This window comes from Bicyclus anynana, chromosome 17, assembly GCF_947172395.1.
Source record: "Bicyclus anynana chromosome 17, ilBicAnyn1.1, whole genome shotgun sequence".
Classification (NCBI taxonomy): Eukaryota; Metazoa; Arthropoda; class Insecta; order Lepidoptera; family Nymphalidae; genus Bicyclus; species Bicyclus anynana.
Genome location: NC_069099.1, coordinates 13,655,350 through 13,669,210, shown reverse-complemented (window position 1 = coordinate 13,669,210; position 13,861 = coordinate 13,655,350). Strand labels below are relative to the sequence as shown.

At 35.7% G+C, this 13,861-nt stretch overlaps 2 protein-coding genes across 3 annotated transcripts in view; both read right to left on the bottom strand.

The window, feature by feature from the left end:
• LOC112049500 (synaptotagmin-4) overlaps positions 1–3,097 on the bottom strand; it is a 51,463-nt gene extending 48,366 nt beyond the window's left edge. Inside the window, exon 1 of the mRNA XM_024087384.2 lies at positions 2,189–3,097. Coding sequence (XP_023943152.1) covers positions 2,189–2,240 — 52 coding nt within the window. The 5' untranslated portion in view covers positions 2,241–3,097. The remainder of the gene's footprint in view (positions 1–2,188) is intronic.
• A 1,555-nt stretch (positions 3,098–4,652) lies between these two features.
• Positions 4,653–13,602, bottom strand: LOC112049486 (tropomyosin-1). Of its 2 annotated transcripts, XR_002887092.2 has the most exons (8): positions 13,445–13,602; positions 9,323–9,490; positions 8,438–8,697; positions 7,713–7,830; positions 7,443–7,544; positions 7,127–7,304; positions 5,835–6,495; positions 4,653–4,896 (listed from the first exon to the last, which is right to left on the bottom strand). XR_002887092.2 is itself a non-coding variant. In XM_024087363.2 (7 exons), exons 2-7 carry the CDS (start codon positions 9,434–9,436, stop codon positions 4,814–4,816), a joined length of 855 nt encoding a protein of 284 aa, XP_023943131.1. In that variant the 5' UTR covers positions 9,437–9,490; positions 13,445–13,602; the 3' UTR covers positions 4,653–4,813. The 2 variants fall into 2 exon arrangements, 1 of the variants encoding a protein (XP_023943131.1); XM_024087363.2 differs by lacking the exon at positions 5,835–6,495.
• Between the last annotated feature and the right edge of the window lie 259 nt (positions 13,603–13,861).

Below are 13,861 nucleotides of genomic sequence, written 5' to 3'. Positions count from 1 at the left end.
CGGGATTGTAACAAATTGCCTGACCTTTACAAATATTGCGTACAATATGACGAAGGACGAGAGACCTACGCAGGATTATACGAAGGACTTGTTGGTACATGAAATATGAAAAAAAGATCCGACGCGGCTGCTATGCGACGGAATAAATTTACAGAAAGAAATAGACATTCCTTTGTAGTCCTCTACATCCTGACTGATATTATAAATGCCAATGTGACTTTGTTACGCTTTCAAGCATAGACCACTAAACTGTTTTTTTTTTAATTCTTATACCAATGGAAAGCTACATAATTTGCGAGTAAACTAGGCTATATATTATCCCTGTATTACCACGGAAACGGCAACTATACGGTTGACCAAACGGCGTCTGTTAATTTATAAGAAGATGATAATAATCCAATATCAGTACGTATGTACGTACGTATCAATATGTATAGTAATAAAGGACTTTTGGAAGTGACCTACGAAGGAAGAAATCTTAAATAAAGAATTAATATTTAATTTACAAGTACATTTGTTTATAAATTACGGACCAAGTAATAATGGCCTATTTGATGGTAAATAAATGGACAACCATGGCGCCTATAAACCAAATCAAAATTCATAAAATTCAAATAGGCTTAGTTTACAATCACTTTTAAAACATCATTCAAAGTTTCTACCACAGGGTTCAATTATGGGCCCTTTTCTATTCCTAATGTACATAAACGATATACCACACCATGACAGCGGCATCTGTGAGATTGTACTGTTTGCTGACACAAACTTAATTTTTAAGAGCGATCAAAGGTAACTTTGACGATGTACACCCTGCTTTTATATGTGTCGCATTGGTTCACTACAAATAACTTACTTTTAAATACAAAGAAAACTAAATTAAATGTTGAGTTAAACAAAACAACACTTCGCAAAGCATGCTAGCCACCAAGTCTCCAACAACGAAGGCCTGTAATTACACCGGCAACCATGGTCTTCAGTCCAGAACTCAGCAATTTACTGGCAGTAATAACTATAGCGGAAATATTTACCCAGACTCACACGTCAAATTCTCTGAAAGCAATGGTTTCTCACTTAGCTTCAGGTGAGATATCAACTTGGTCTGTAAGCTATGACTATTATCAGGATCGATTTGTTGAATTGGATAACTTTGTCAATTTGAATCGGAAAATAGGTATAGATTTTTATTATTTCAATTACACTCAGTAAGTCGTTCTTAAAGTCAAGTCTACTTGTCTTCTGTCGGTTAAATTGGACCTTTTGAGAGAATTGAAGCAAAAAGATCCTTATAGAAAAAGTTGTATAACTAATAATCAATATCAACAAGCTGGTTAAAATCGTTGTGAGCTCTTCTCAGACAATTTCTTCTAGACTCCTTTGCAAACTGCATAGCAATTTTAAGTATGCGACTATACTCAACATCATGATTTTATACTAATTCTAAAAAAAGATAATAACAAATGCAAAGACTATTCAAAGACGGTTGAAAATTATTGATTGTTCTCACTAAAATAAGGAAACTTGACTTTGACTTTAATATCAAAATGGCAAATGAAACTAAGGCAAGCTAAGTATATTTGTGGATTGATGAAACCAAGATTACTCATATGAAAAAATAGCAAATGTGATTAATACTATCGTTGAAAGAAAGGAAACATGACCTTTTTAATAAAGCTATCAACCATCATATCATTTCTACAGCGTATGTCAAGTTATCACAAACTTAAATTAAGTATTTAGGATTTTGTTATGGTTTACATAAAGATACACATCTCTTTAAATATCTATGAACATCTTAATAATAAAAAATCTATAGATGACAACAAATTTTTACTTTATTCGATATCATGAAATAATTGTGCATGTTAATTTGGAAACAACAGCAATGTAAAATAACCGTAAGTAGGTAAACTAAAACACAATAAAAAATTTAGAAGAAAGAAAAGACGTAGAATCCGTTCAACAAGATAATGTAACTATAGAATTTATAGATACACATTTCATCTTCAAAGAATATTGAATTGCGCATCATTATTAAATATGAAAATTATTATTCTCATTTACTCAAAGTTGATGTTTTTCTCTATAATAACATAGTATAACTGTATAACACTTAATTGGTTTGCCCCTTCATAATATATGAATCACAAGAAATTTGCTATGGCGAGCTAGTTATATTAAAAATACTTACATGGCTCGATTGGTGCGATGTCCGGCCCATCGTGCGGTGCCAATATCTTCATGGTGATAGCCCCTGGTAGGACGCTACTTGACACCGACAGTTTGAAGCTTTACTCCAAACGAGAATCAAATAAACTGTGTTTTTCTTTATTAGCACGCGAAAAAACGTTTCACCCAACAGGCTGTTGTCCTAACTGCACTATTGATTATCTGAGGGTAGACGCGCAGGCGTTTTCGGGGTCACCTAACGCATGCGCGGTTTCGTGTTGCCAAGGCGGAAAGACGTCATTTGACAGTTGACAGAACGCACTTCCTTTATAGAATGCATTTGAAATATTTGAATGGAGCGGTGTTTTCTTTGCCCATTCATCAAGTTCACGCAGCTTTTTCATTCTGTTCTGTGGAATTTTCCAGTATGTGGTAATTAAGTTCGCAGGTTTTTTCTATCGCTATCGCTTTTGTGTTTTGTGGGATTTTCTAACATTTGTTGTTACAATGTAGCTGTTATGGCTTTTACGATTTTTTTATTCTTTACAAGTTAGCTCTTGATAACAATCTCACCTGATGGTAAGTGATGATGCAATCTAAGATGGAAGCGGGCTAAGAGACGGGCTAGGAGGATGAAAATCCACTGCCTTTCAGTTTCTACACGACATCGTACCGGAACGCTAAATGGCTTGGCGGTACGTATTTGTTGGTAGGATGATAACTAGTCACGACCGACGCCTCCCACCAGCCAGACCTGGACCAATTAAGAAAAACTCAATCCCCCGATTGAACCGAACCCGAAGATGTTAGAGGATGTCTTGTTGTTAACTTAATAAGAACTTTCTTTAATAGTAGTGCGTTATAAACCGCCAATCCGCATTAGATTAGCGTGATGAGTATGCTTTAAAGCACTAAGGGAAAGTATTTATTAAGACATGTGGCGGAGTTTTCCTTCTTATAGGTAAATATTACTGTATAAGAATTCTGAAAATTTGTAAATACCTTTGTATATTATATGATATAACTGTGTAATTTTGTTTTTAGTTTTTTAATTATCACGTTGTCATTTTTAGTATGGTTTTTTATTGTTTTTCCCTTTTTAATTTTAGTTAGTTGTATTGTATTATTTTAATTTTAATTTGTATTATTTATTTTAATAAGGTTTAGGTCAAGGTAATTTATATTAATAAGGTTGTTGTGTGCTGTATTTGTGGCGGCACCTGGTCAACGGTTCAAGTGAAAACCAACGCAGCATGCTCTTTTTATTAAAAGAGTATACATTAAGCAGAGTTGGGGTTGGGGCCAAAATCAAAAATCAAAATCAAAATTCATTTATTTCAAGTAGGTAGGCTCAATTTCCAGCACTTTTGACACGTCAGTTGACTATTTGTAAAGATTCTACCACCGGTTCGGAAGGCAGGTTCTGCTGAGAAGATACCGGCAAGAAACTCAACAGTTGCTCTTTTGAAATGAAAAAGTCATACAGTACTATAATTTACAATTGATAACAATTACAATATCTTATAGTTTTACTTCCTGTGTGAAGGTGGAAGCTGATCCAATGGCCTCCAAGCACCTTTATCGTTAAGGAACTCATCAATAGTATATAGTAACCTCGACTAAGTAAATGTTTTTTAACACATTGCTTAAAGTTGTGCATTGGCAAGTCCATCACAGTCTTGGGGATCTTGTTATAGAAGAGTACACCCAAACCTACAGAAGATTTTTTAACTCTTTGGAGACGATACGCAGAAATAACTAATTTATGCCCGTGTCTAGGCCCTTTATTGGGTTATGCCACACATCGCAGGATATTGTCCTGATGATTATAAGAACAAATTGAGTTGTGTGGCACAATTCTCGAATAAAGCTTTTTGCTTTCTTTCTTTCTTAAATCCTTAAGTATCAACCATCCATTCATTAACAAGAGGTATCGCTTAATAGAGAAATCGACTTGATTAGTGTAACAACTAGGTCATATCAACAAAATATGCTTTCAGAATCCTATCGCAGTTATAAATAAAGCAAATTTTTACTGTAAATTGGCAACTCGCCAGTTCTTTTTTAACTCTAGCAAGACCTTGCATTAGTATTGGATAGCTATACAAAACTACATATTTTTGGAATACTCTGAATGGAAAATAAAACCAAAAGCCAACGAAATAGCTACACAAAACTTTATATGTCTTGAATATTTCTGAAGGAAATAAAAAACCTTCATATAGCTCCTCAAACTTCGGCCGGGCCGAACTCATCACCGAGAGATAAGATCGTGGTTCGATTCCCATCCGCTATCGTATACTCCTAGTTTTTTTCCAAATACATAGATGGAAAAGACTAGGAATATTGGCAATTTTTAAAATATTAAAAGAAAAACTCTCTTATGGAAAATTGCTGGTTCTTTAGACCTTGCATAGGCATTGGATAGCTACAAAAAACTAAATATCTTTTAAATATTTCGAAAGGTAAATAAAACCGTATACAAATAGTTGTTATAAATTAATTATTTTATTGAAAATCGTAAATAAATTTACATATTATATTAATAAATATTACATCACGAGTACATAAAGTAGTTCGCGTAGCGTCGACGGACACGCTATCTTGTGAATCTGGTGAATGTTTGGTTGTGAATGTGATGGTGCGTCTAGTAGCCCGCCAGCTCGGCGAAGGTGGAATCCATCTCGTCCGCCAAGCTCTTGTACCGGTCCTTGTTGATGCCCAACTCGTCTGTACAATACAGATAATGTTAACACCGATGTAAATACTGCTGCTAAAAAATCTAAACAACTCCCATTCTGAGAAATTCTCTAAGAGACTGCATCAATTTTTTTCAAAGTAATGTAAATTTTAAATAGTAGTGATCGTCCACTTTACTTTGACCTACCTACCTAATATGGGGGGGAGGGGATAAGAGTTAAATGACTAACAACTGCAATAATACATAATTGTGTGCCTCTACCACTCGTAATAAGCGATCACGAAGTTGTAAAGGCCAAAATCGATGGTCCTTTTCTCACATACTGTGAACTAGATGACTTATAAAGAAAACTTGTCAATCTTAATATCTATAGGCGAAAGAAATATCACGAAGTATCGAACCGCATGACGCACAAAGTTAAAAATAGATAGGTAGTTTATATTTTGTACACGTTCGTTAAGAACGGATTTTGCAAGAAGACTGGATTAAGGGCGGACGAAATCGCGGGCTTCGCTAGTTGTTTATAGAGAAGAGCCATCAGTGTAGGTCATTACTATTAACATCTGAAAGTGATCATTATAAACATTGTCACTCTGATCTCACCAAGCTTCGTTAAATTAGGAAGCTCTCCTATAAGAAGCTAGACATGGGTGCACTTTCATAAAAAAAGACTTGTGATGACGGTAAAAGAAAAATATAAGAAAGTGATAGTCTATTTTAGACAGAAGTGAAGAGGTCACACTCAGCGGAATCACAGACAAATGAGACAGCTGTAATATACTAAACACTACGACATTTAGACATCTAACACAGATTATAAAATTAACTTCAGTTAAAGTTATTTATTATTAATTTTGTTAAATTAATAAAATTTTTAGAAATATAATTATCGCACAAGCACGGAATAGCTTTATCAATAGTTTTGTTTTAACAATGAAGATTTAAAGTTTTAAAGAATAGAAAATACCTTGGAAGCATTGATCCACGGCGGTAGCAGCAAAGCATAAGACATATTAATCACAACACAAAAAGAGGGCCAATACTACGATTTCTAAAGGATTGCCTACAAAAAGGTTCAACAAATGACGTCCTATATTTAGTTAAATCAAAATTTCATTTCTACATGCTCTAAAATGGGTTATGCATGCCTAAAATATGCTCATCCATTCCGCCTTGAAGCACTAAAGCTATATGTAGAGAACATGGTCAACGGAGTAGAAAACTCCGGAGATTTAACTGTTTATATTAGAAACGTAGTTGAAAACCATTTCATGCCAGATGATAATGACAATCCTCTAAATATCGACTAAAAGGTTACAGTTATTTAGGGAGAATTATAAATTGTGGATTATTTTAGAAGCAATGCAAGGCTTGAAAAGGCAATGGAAGATTAAGATTGGTCAGATGATATAATAAATGATTTGTATGGACGTTAAAATAGATGTGGTAATTAGGAAAGTTTACAAATTAATGGAAATGTAATAAAGGGTATTATGGATTTGTTCTACGGAACGGTAGCGACTTAAACTAATTGTAAGGAATTGGTTAGTATCCAGTGAGTTCGGCGAATGTGCTGTCCAAATCATCGCATATGGACTTGTATTTCTCCTTGTCGTTGAATAGTGTGTCTGAAAATTTTGTTATTAGATAAATAAGTTTTAAATTAGACACACACCTGAAACTGATAGAAAAGTATGAGAAATTTTAGATATTCAACTTTTGTAAGTGCTTTTTACAATATGATAAATAAACCGTTCAATTAACAAGAAAATTCTCGGAATATGTTCACTATGTTTCAGTGTAACTTGCTTCATACCACATTACAACAATAATAATTCTTAATCACAAGTATTAAGAATATGGGTGGGAAAAACTAGGTGGACATATTCCGACAAGAAAAATTGAATTGAACTATTATTAACAAGTTATTATTTGTTATAGAATCACAGAATGATTAAATTAATAAGCTGGCCTTTAGGTTAACTTTGAGTCCCTTGTATTGATTATTAATAATACATTATTATCTATTTAATATAAAAATAAGATGGAAGCAAGTATAAGTGTTTTTAAGTTTTCCATCAGATCTATTCTCGAAATTGTATCAATTTGATTAAGATGTTAAAAGCTTGTATCATTTAAAAGGACTTTTTAGATGTAAACAAACTCTTTAGACTTTACGAATTCAAGAATAGAAGAAGATAGTGCTAGTCATGGTCAAGAATATTTTTATCTGTTTTCTTGTTAATTCTGGTACATTACCTTCGAGCCTGTCGACTTCCTTCTGCAGTTTCTTCACTGTCTTCTCAGCGTACTCGGCGCGTGCTTCAGCTTCCTTCAGTTTGGTAGTGAGGGTCTTCAGCTGCTTTTTGAATTCTTCTACACGTTGGTTGGCTTTTTCTTCTGATACTTCCAGTGATTTAAGGGAGTTACCTACGACCTACAGATGACAAAATTCAGATTAAACAGGTGTTTTAATTAACAAAATTTCATTTGTAACTAATATTGTTAGTTTTTACTTTATGAGATTCGAACAAGTTCTTTCTACGTTTCCAAAGTGTGTAATCTTTTAACTTACTTTCAATTCTTCTTCAAGTTCTGAGATTTTGGCATCACCAGACTTGACACGGTCCTCAGCGACTTCAAGTTCGTCTTCAACGAAGGCCAGCTTGCGTGAAACCTGTGATTTTATACACAAGATTATTGAAATTGTTTTTTTACAAATCAATATTTTATTAACGTTATAAGGTGAAAGAAATAGATCAGCGCCCCAGAGGCGGCATCATTGCTTAGGCTTGATTGTAGCCAAGCGCTGGCCTATACAATCTAAATAATAAAAGTAGCTTACTTCGTCAGACTTGCCGTCAGCGTCCTCAGCGAGGAGTCGGGCTTCCTTCAGTTGGTTGGTGAGCTGGTCCATGCGCTCCTCGTCTTGTTGTGCTCTGTTCTCCAATACTTTGCACATACTGGAAATAATAATGAGCAATTGAACCTACTAATATACAATCCACCATTAGTAACTTTTCGTTAGTTTTATCGAATGTTTTTTCCGTATTGAAATATTTGACAATATGTATTTTGTCTACTTTTGAAAGTTTGATTGGCTTTGTATGTAATGGTACATTGTAAAGACAGTAGACAACAGACAGACAGCGCGTTTGTGCGTTAAACTGAAGAAAACGAAACTACTATACTACATTAAAACGTTCATCAGTTCCGGTTCGAAGGGTGCATACCTACTCCTATATTTGCATATAAATTTACACGAATAAAGCATCTTTGTCTAAATTGCGGGTCACAGCGCAGTGCAGTACCTACTCACATCCCCTGCTAAGTGTTGGTCTGTTCTGTTATAGCATATACGCGATAATTTCACCTAAAACTTTCACTTAACATCAGATGAACGATCTGTTTGATTTATTGCATTTGGAAGTTCCTCGTAATGTTTGCATTACATACATTGAAAATTCAAATCCGCAGACATAATAAAAGTTTCTCCTGTTTTCTACAATATTTTTGATAATATTAAGTTCTAAATGAGCTTAGTTTGGCCTTGGTTATGGTTAAGCTTACCGGTTGTTCTCGTCAGCGGACTGTTGAGCCTCGAGCAGTTTCTGCTGGGCTGTGCCAGACCTCTCCTCAGACTTCTCGAGGTCCTCCTCAATCTGCTGCACCTTCCTGTTGAGTGAGGCCACCTCCGCCTCGGTAGCGGCCAGCTGCTTCTCCTTCTCTTCCAAGTCTTTGTTGGCCTGCTCGAGCTTGTTCTTGTTGACGACGAGGTCTTCTTCTACTTGGGCGAGTTTCTTTTGGAGTTCACGGACTTCCTCGTTTACCTAGAACGAAGGACACTCATCAAATATTACATCAACATTTTTAACCAACGGCTTAATGTTAAGTTCGAGTCTCCTATCTGAATGAGAGGAGTTAGGCCTATAGTCCACCATGCTACCCTAATGCAGGTTGGCAGACTTCACATACACAAGTTTCCTCACGATCACTCCTTCGCCGTTTGAAGCACGTATTATTTAATTTCTTATAATGCACATAGTCGAGTTCTGGTCTATGTCATAGTTAGTTAACCTTTCTTCCAATAGCAGCAATAGCAGGTCGGTAATGTGCCTCGCTACCCATACGAAACCTTCATACGGGAGCTTACGAGAAGATGATAAGACTTCGGTCGGTCATGGTAATTAACAGCTGTTTTTTAATTTATATTATTTATTAGGCCGATATTTAGAGGTAAAAGCACCAAATTCCGTCTCCTATAAGGAAGGGGTCTGTAAACATGTGGCCCGATTCTCTTTCTACAAACGCTTTCGAAATGACAGATCCGATAGATAACTTGATCACGTGACCTGATGATTGCAAATGTCATTGCCAAACATTTTTTAACTTTACAGGATTTACTTAGCGCCCGTTTTTTGAAAAAAAAAAAATTCAAGGAGTCTATGGTCTCACCTTTTCGGCGCGGAGGTTGGCATCCCTGGCCTGCTGTTCGCAGGTATCAGCCTTGTCCATGGCATTGTCCTTCTCCAGCTTCATCGCCTGCATCTTCTTCTTGATCGCGTCCATGGTGGCGGCTTTTTGTTTCTACGGTCCGGTCGAAATAATACGCCAGCTACTGGCCTGTAATTATTTAAGTGATAAAATGAATCATCATCGTCAGACTATTTTAACTTATAACAGGGACAGTCCATATAGGCCAAACCAGTCCATCTAGGCCATGCCAGTCCATATAGGCCAAGCCAGTCCATATAGGCCATGCCAGTCCGTACAGGCCAGGCCAGTCCATATAGGTCATGTCAGTCAGTCAGTATAGGAGAGAGTATTAGGAGCTTAAACCCACCTCCAATGCGGGTTTAGGGTGTTAATATTTAAATCATTAACGACCACTATCAGATGTTAATGACAGTGATCGCGGCCAACGGCTTAACGTACTCATCGATGCACAGGTATGTAACACCACCAACTTCCCAACTTCGGGATGAGAATTTTAACTGATGAGAATTTTTTTAGAAAGATAGAAAATCTCAGTAAAGAACGCATGGGATAACTGGGTAGGTATATAAAATCAATAAAAATAGTAATTAATGTTAATTTATTTCATTTCGACTTATCACTAACTCCTTCACTCTTTAGGTACAAAACTTTATAATACCCAAAAGTTTATAGATACGAAGAAAAAAACGCAATATGAAATTATTGCGTTTTGTATATATTACTAGATGTATCTAGTGTCCATGATGACAAAACGCAATATAATACTATACTATAAGTAGTTACTAATCTGAAATGGATTAACAATTGTTGTGTTTTGAAAATTTACATATCGACAACTGTTTGTGATGTGTTAAAAGTTAAAACCGAAATCGGTCAGTATCTATAAACAGTGAAACTAGAAGTTTGAAAAGTAAATAAAATAGGTAAGTCTGCTTGAAATAATTGAATATTGGATTTTGAAAACGCGACAGTCACGCATGTTTTTTTCGAAAACCTTAGGCAAAGTCGTTTCTAGTAGGTATCCGGTGAAAACATTTGGTATGTTCGATTTTAATCTGTATCAGAGACTGTATTGGCCCTCTGCCAGAATATAAGATGCACTGTGTACGACGGTTAACAGTCAGTTTAATGTTCCTTGTATTAACCGGTAACCTAATTTCATAAACTTTTATCATACTGTGTAATTGGGTACTGGGTTAACAGCGGATTTTATGTTAGGATCGTGAACTGGGTTATGAAATGTTTGAAAACAGTAATACGGCGGACCACCCAAGATGGCGGTATACTTATTTTAAAGCATTTCTACAATATGGGTATCAAATGAAAGGGCTTATTAACAGACTGAGAGACTCACTGGCTAGCAGTGATAAATAAAAAAATTAAAAGGAAAATACTTTTTTTATAAAAGCTTTTATTTAAACTCTATAAAAGGAAGAAAATATTTTTTTCTTTAAAAATTTTCAACTTATAACCTCATTACATTATTTATTTTATAATAAAAGCTTGTCGCACAATTTGAAAATAAACTAGTTACAATTTAATTATGTAAATTGATTTGGTATGTCAATTTGATTAAGTACTGATAAGTAATTAAACCTCGCGACAAACTTTTGTTATCATATAAATTGTATATTTAGTGATTATAAGTTGATAGTTAAAATTTCTAAAGAGAAAAATATTTTCTTCTTTTTAGAGCGTTTTTAATTTAAGCTTTTTTGTTTTTCATTTTTTGAAAAACAAAAATTTATATACAAAGATTAAAGTGAGATCACTAATAATCGAATAATTAGTGCAGTTTAAAATTTTCTTGTTTAACTTTTAAATATTTGGCAAATAATAATTGAAAAATATTTATGTTTTGTAAATGGCCATTATGACTCTGACAGAATGCTTGATGTTCAAAATCACTCGTATATACGAGTACAAGGTCCTGGTCAATGATGATCAATCCTGATCAATCATGGTCAAGATCACTACAGAACAGAGTATCACTAACAACTGATACCTAATACAATACCTAATAAATTGTAAACTACTAAACAGCTTGTTGAGTAATCCAACATCCGGGGCGAGGAAGCGTGGGTGTAACATAAATCTTATTAAAAATCCATTGGGAAGATTACGTCTGGAGAACGCGCTGAAAACGGACGGAGCCGCGTGACGCGGTTATATTTTTGGCCTGCTGTCAACTGTTACCAATAATGTTAGCGAAATTAAGACACGAACAGCTGGGAAGCCTCCGGAATGTATTCCTGTACAAATTTCTAGCGATCTTGACGTGGCGATGAGGGAAATGAGGCGAGGGCAGTCTCAATAGGAATTAGATAATTTCAAGTACTTATGATGATAAAAAAAATGTATAATCTCCCGGTTTTATAGGTGGTGCTTGAGCGATGAAGCCCGAAGGTCATCGATGTAAAAGATCTAACAACGTATCGAAAAACGAAACGAAAAATTTTAAGAATACCACATTCGTTATTTTCACCACAAATTGGTCATTGTTATTAATTCTTTCCTTTCCAAAATTCGTCATTGTTAACTTCATCATTAACAACCCATATTCGACTCACTCTTGAGGTGTCTCCTCTCAGAATGAGAGGGGTTAGACCAATAGTCCACCACTCAGGCCCATTGCGGATTAGCAGACTTCACACACGCAGAGTATTAAGAAAATTTTCTGCTATGCAGGTTTCCTCACGATGTTATTCTCTCTTCGATTGAAACACGTGATATTCAATTTCTTAAAAGTATTCATTTCATTTAATAAGTGGTTATTCAATTGATAATAATCACGCCATTTACAAAGGAGTCAATGAATGAAATTGAGATATCTATCTATAAGTATCTACTGAACTTTTACGAATATAATCTTAACGACATGTTTATCGCATTAATATCTAAGCCCTCTTCTAAAGCTAGTTAGGATAACGTTTAAGCTTCATCATCATGGACTCTTCGTGGGTAAAACCAAAATAACACCTATCAAAATTAATTCTTGATTGGAAGAAATTTTTTGCTCCTGATAGCTTTATCTTGTGATTAGTTGCACTTCCATATTATTATATAGTCACAGGGGTTAACCACACTAAAAGTGCACAAAAAATAAATTACAAATACGAGAAACAAAATAGACAAAAGGGGGGAAAATCTTATTAAAAGCTTATAAAATACGTCGTGTGTTTAATTATGCTAAACGAAACTATTATTTGTTAATCTTAAAGTGAAGAAAATCAGATGTGGTATTAGGAAACCAGTAGGCAATTCTATATTCAATTGTAACATATGTATTAACTTTTACAATTGATACTCGATTTTTTTTCTCAATCTTGTCATTGAACTTGAAGGCATGCCATTTTTGTTTGTCCTGCCATGATTGAGGTGTTTTTGCTATGGCAAATAGTCCATTCAAAATATGTTTTAGCTTTCAAAGTATGTTTTCATTATAAATTAACGAAAGACCTTGAATTGGAAAGTTTGAAATTTACATTTATCATTACAGTATTGAAATATTTTTATTAATTTAAACATTATTAAAAATACATAAAATTTGGATGATATAAGTACCTAGTTTATCGAAATATTTAACTAATGGGTGTATTATTTTTCAGCAAAATCAAATTAAGCTGTTCGCAACATAACTTTTACAAAACACAAAATGATATATTGTAAGAAAATGCACCTTCAACAAATATCCACAACGTACATATATGAATGCTTCAGTGTTACAATGTGACGTGTGTGTGGGAGTGTTACGTATGTGACATATCATCAGTCCATCGCCATATGCGGGCGGGAACTCGACACCTGCGCGTCCCAATTCAACGGTAATCGGGCCACGTCTGCGTCTAAATAAAAATGGCCAGTTTCCACATATCGCTAAATAAATACCGACACAGACCGCCCGCAAATAGAACGAACGCGTCTATTTTCAGCGCGCTGAGGCTGAAACCCGAGTCACTTGGGACGGGGACAATCGCACTCCGTCACTGGCGTTAGCTTAGCTTAGCACACGGCATCAGCTTGGATACACTGCACTGCACTCCACTGCCAGGGTCCAGGGTATCCAGGCTGGAGACTCACCTAGCGGGCTGTTCACACGGCGGAGCGACACGCACTAAGCGCGCGGCCGCCCGCCCTGCGCTCGCGCCGCCCACCCATACTATTTTCGGTGCCAAAAATCCAGGATTCCGATCCGCCGTCGCAAGCGCCGCGCTCTCACTCCCACATGCCGGCCGCTGCTCCCGCGCGATCTATCAACTATATCTATCGTTCGCATGGAAAACAATATTAAACTATTAACAATACCTAGTGTCTCAAACGCTGAAGGAAAACATCGTGAGGAAACCTGCATACCTGAGAATTTTCATAATTCTCTGCGTGTGTGAAGTCTGTCAATCCGCATTGGGCCAGCGTGGTTGACTATTGGCCTAACCCCTCTCATTCTGAGCTCGAAGCGGAGACTCAGCAGTGAGCCGAACATGGGTTGATAATGATGAC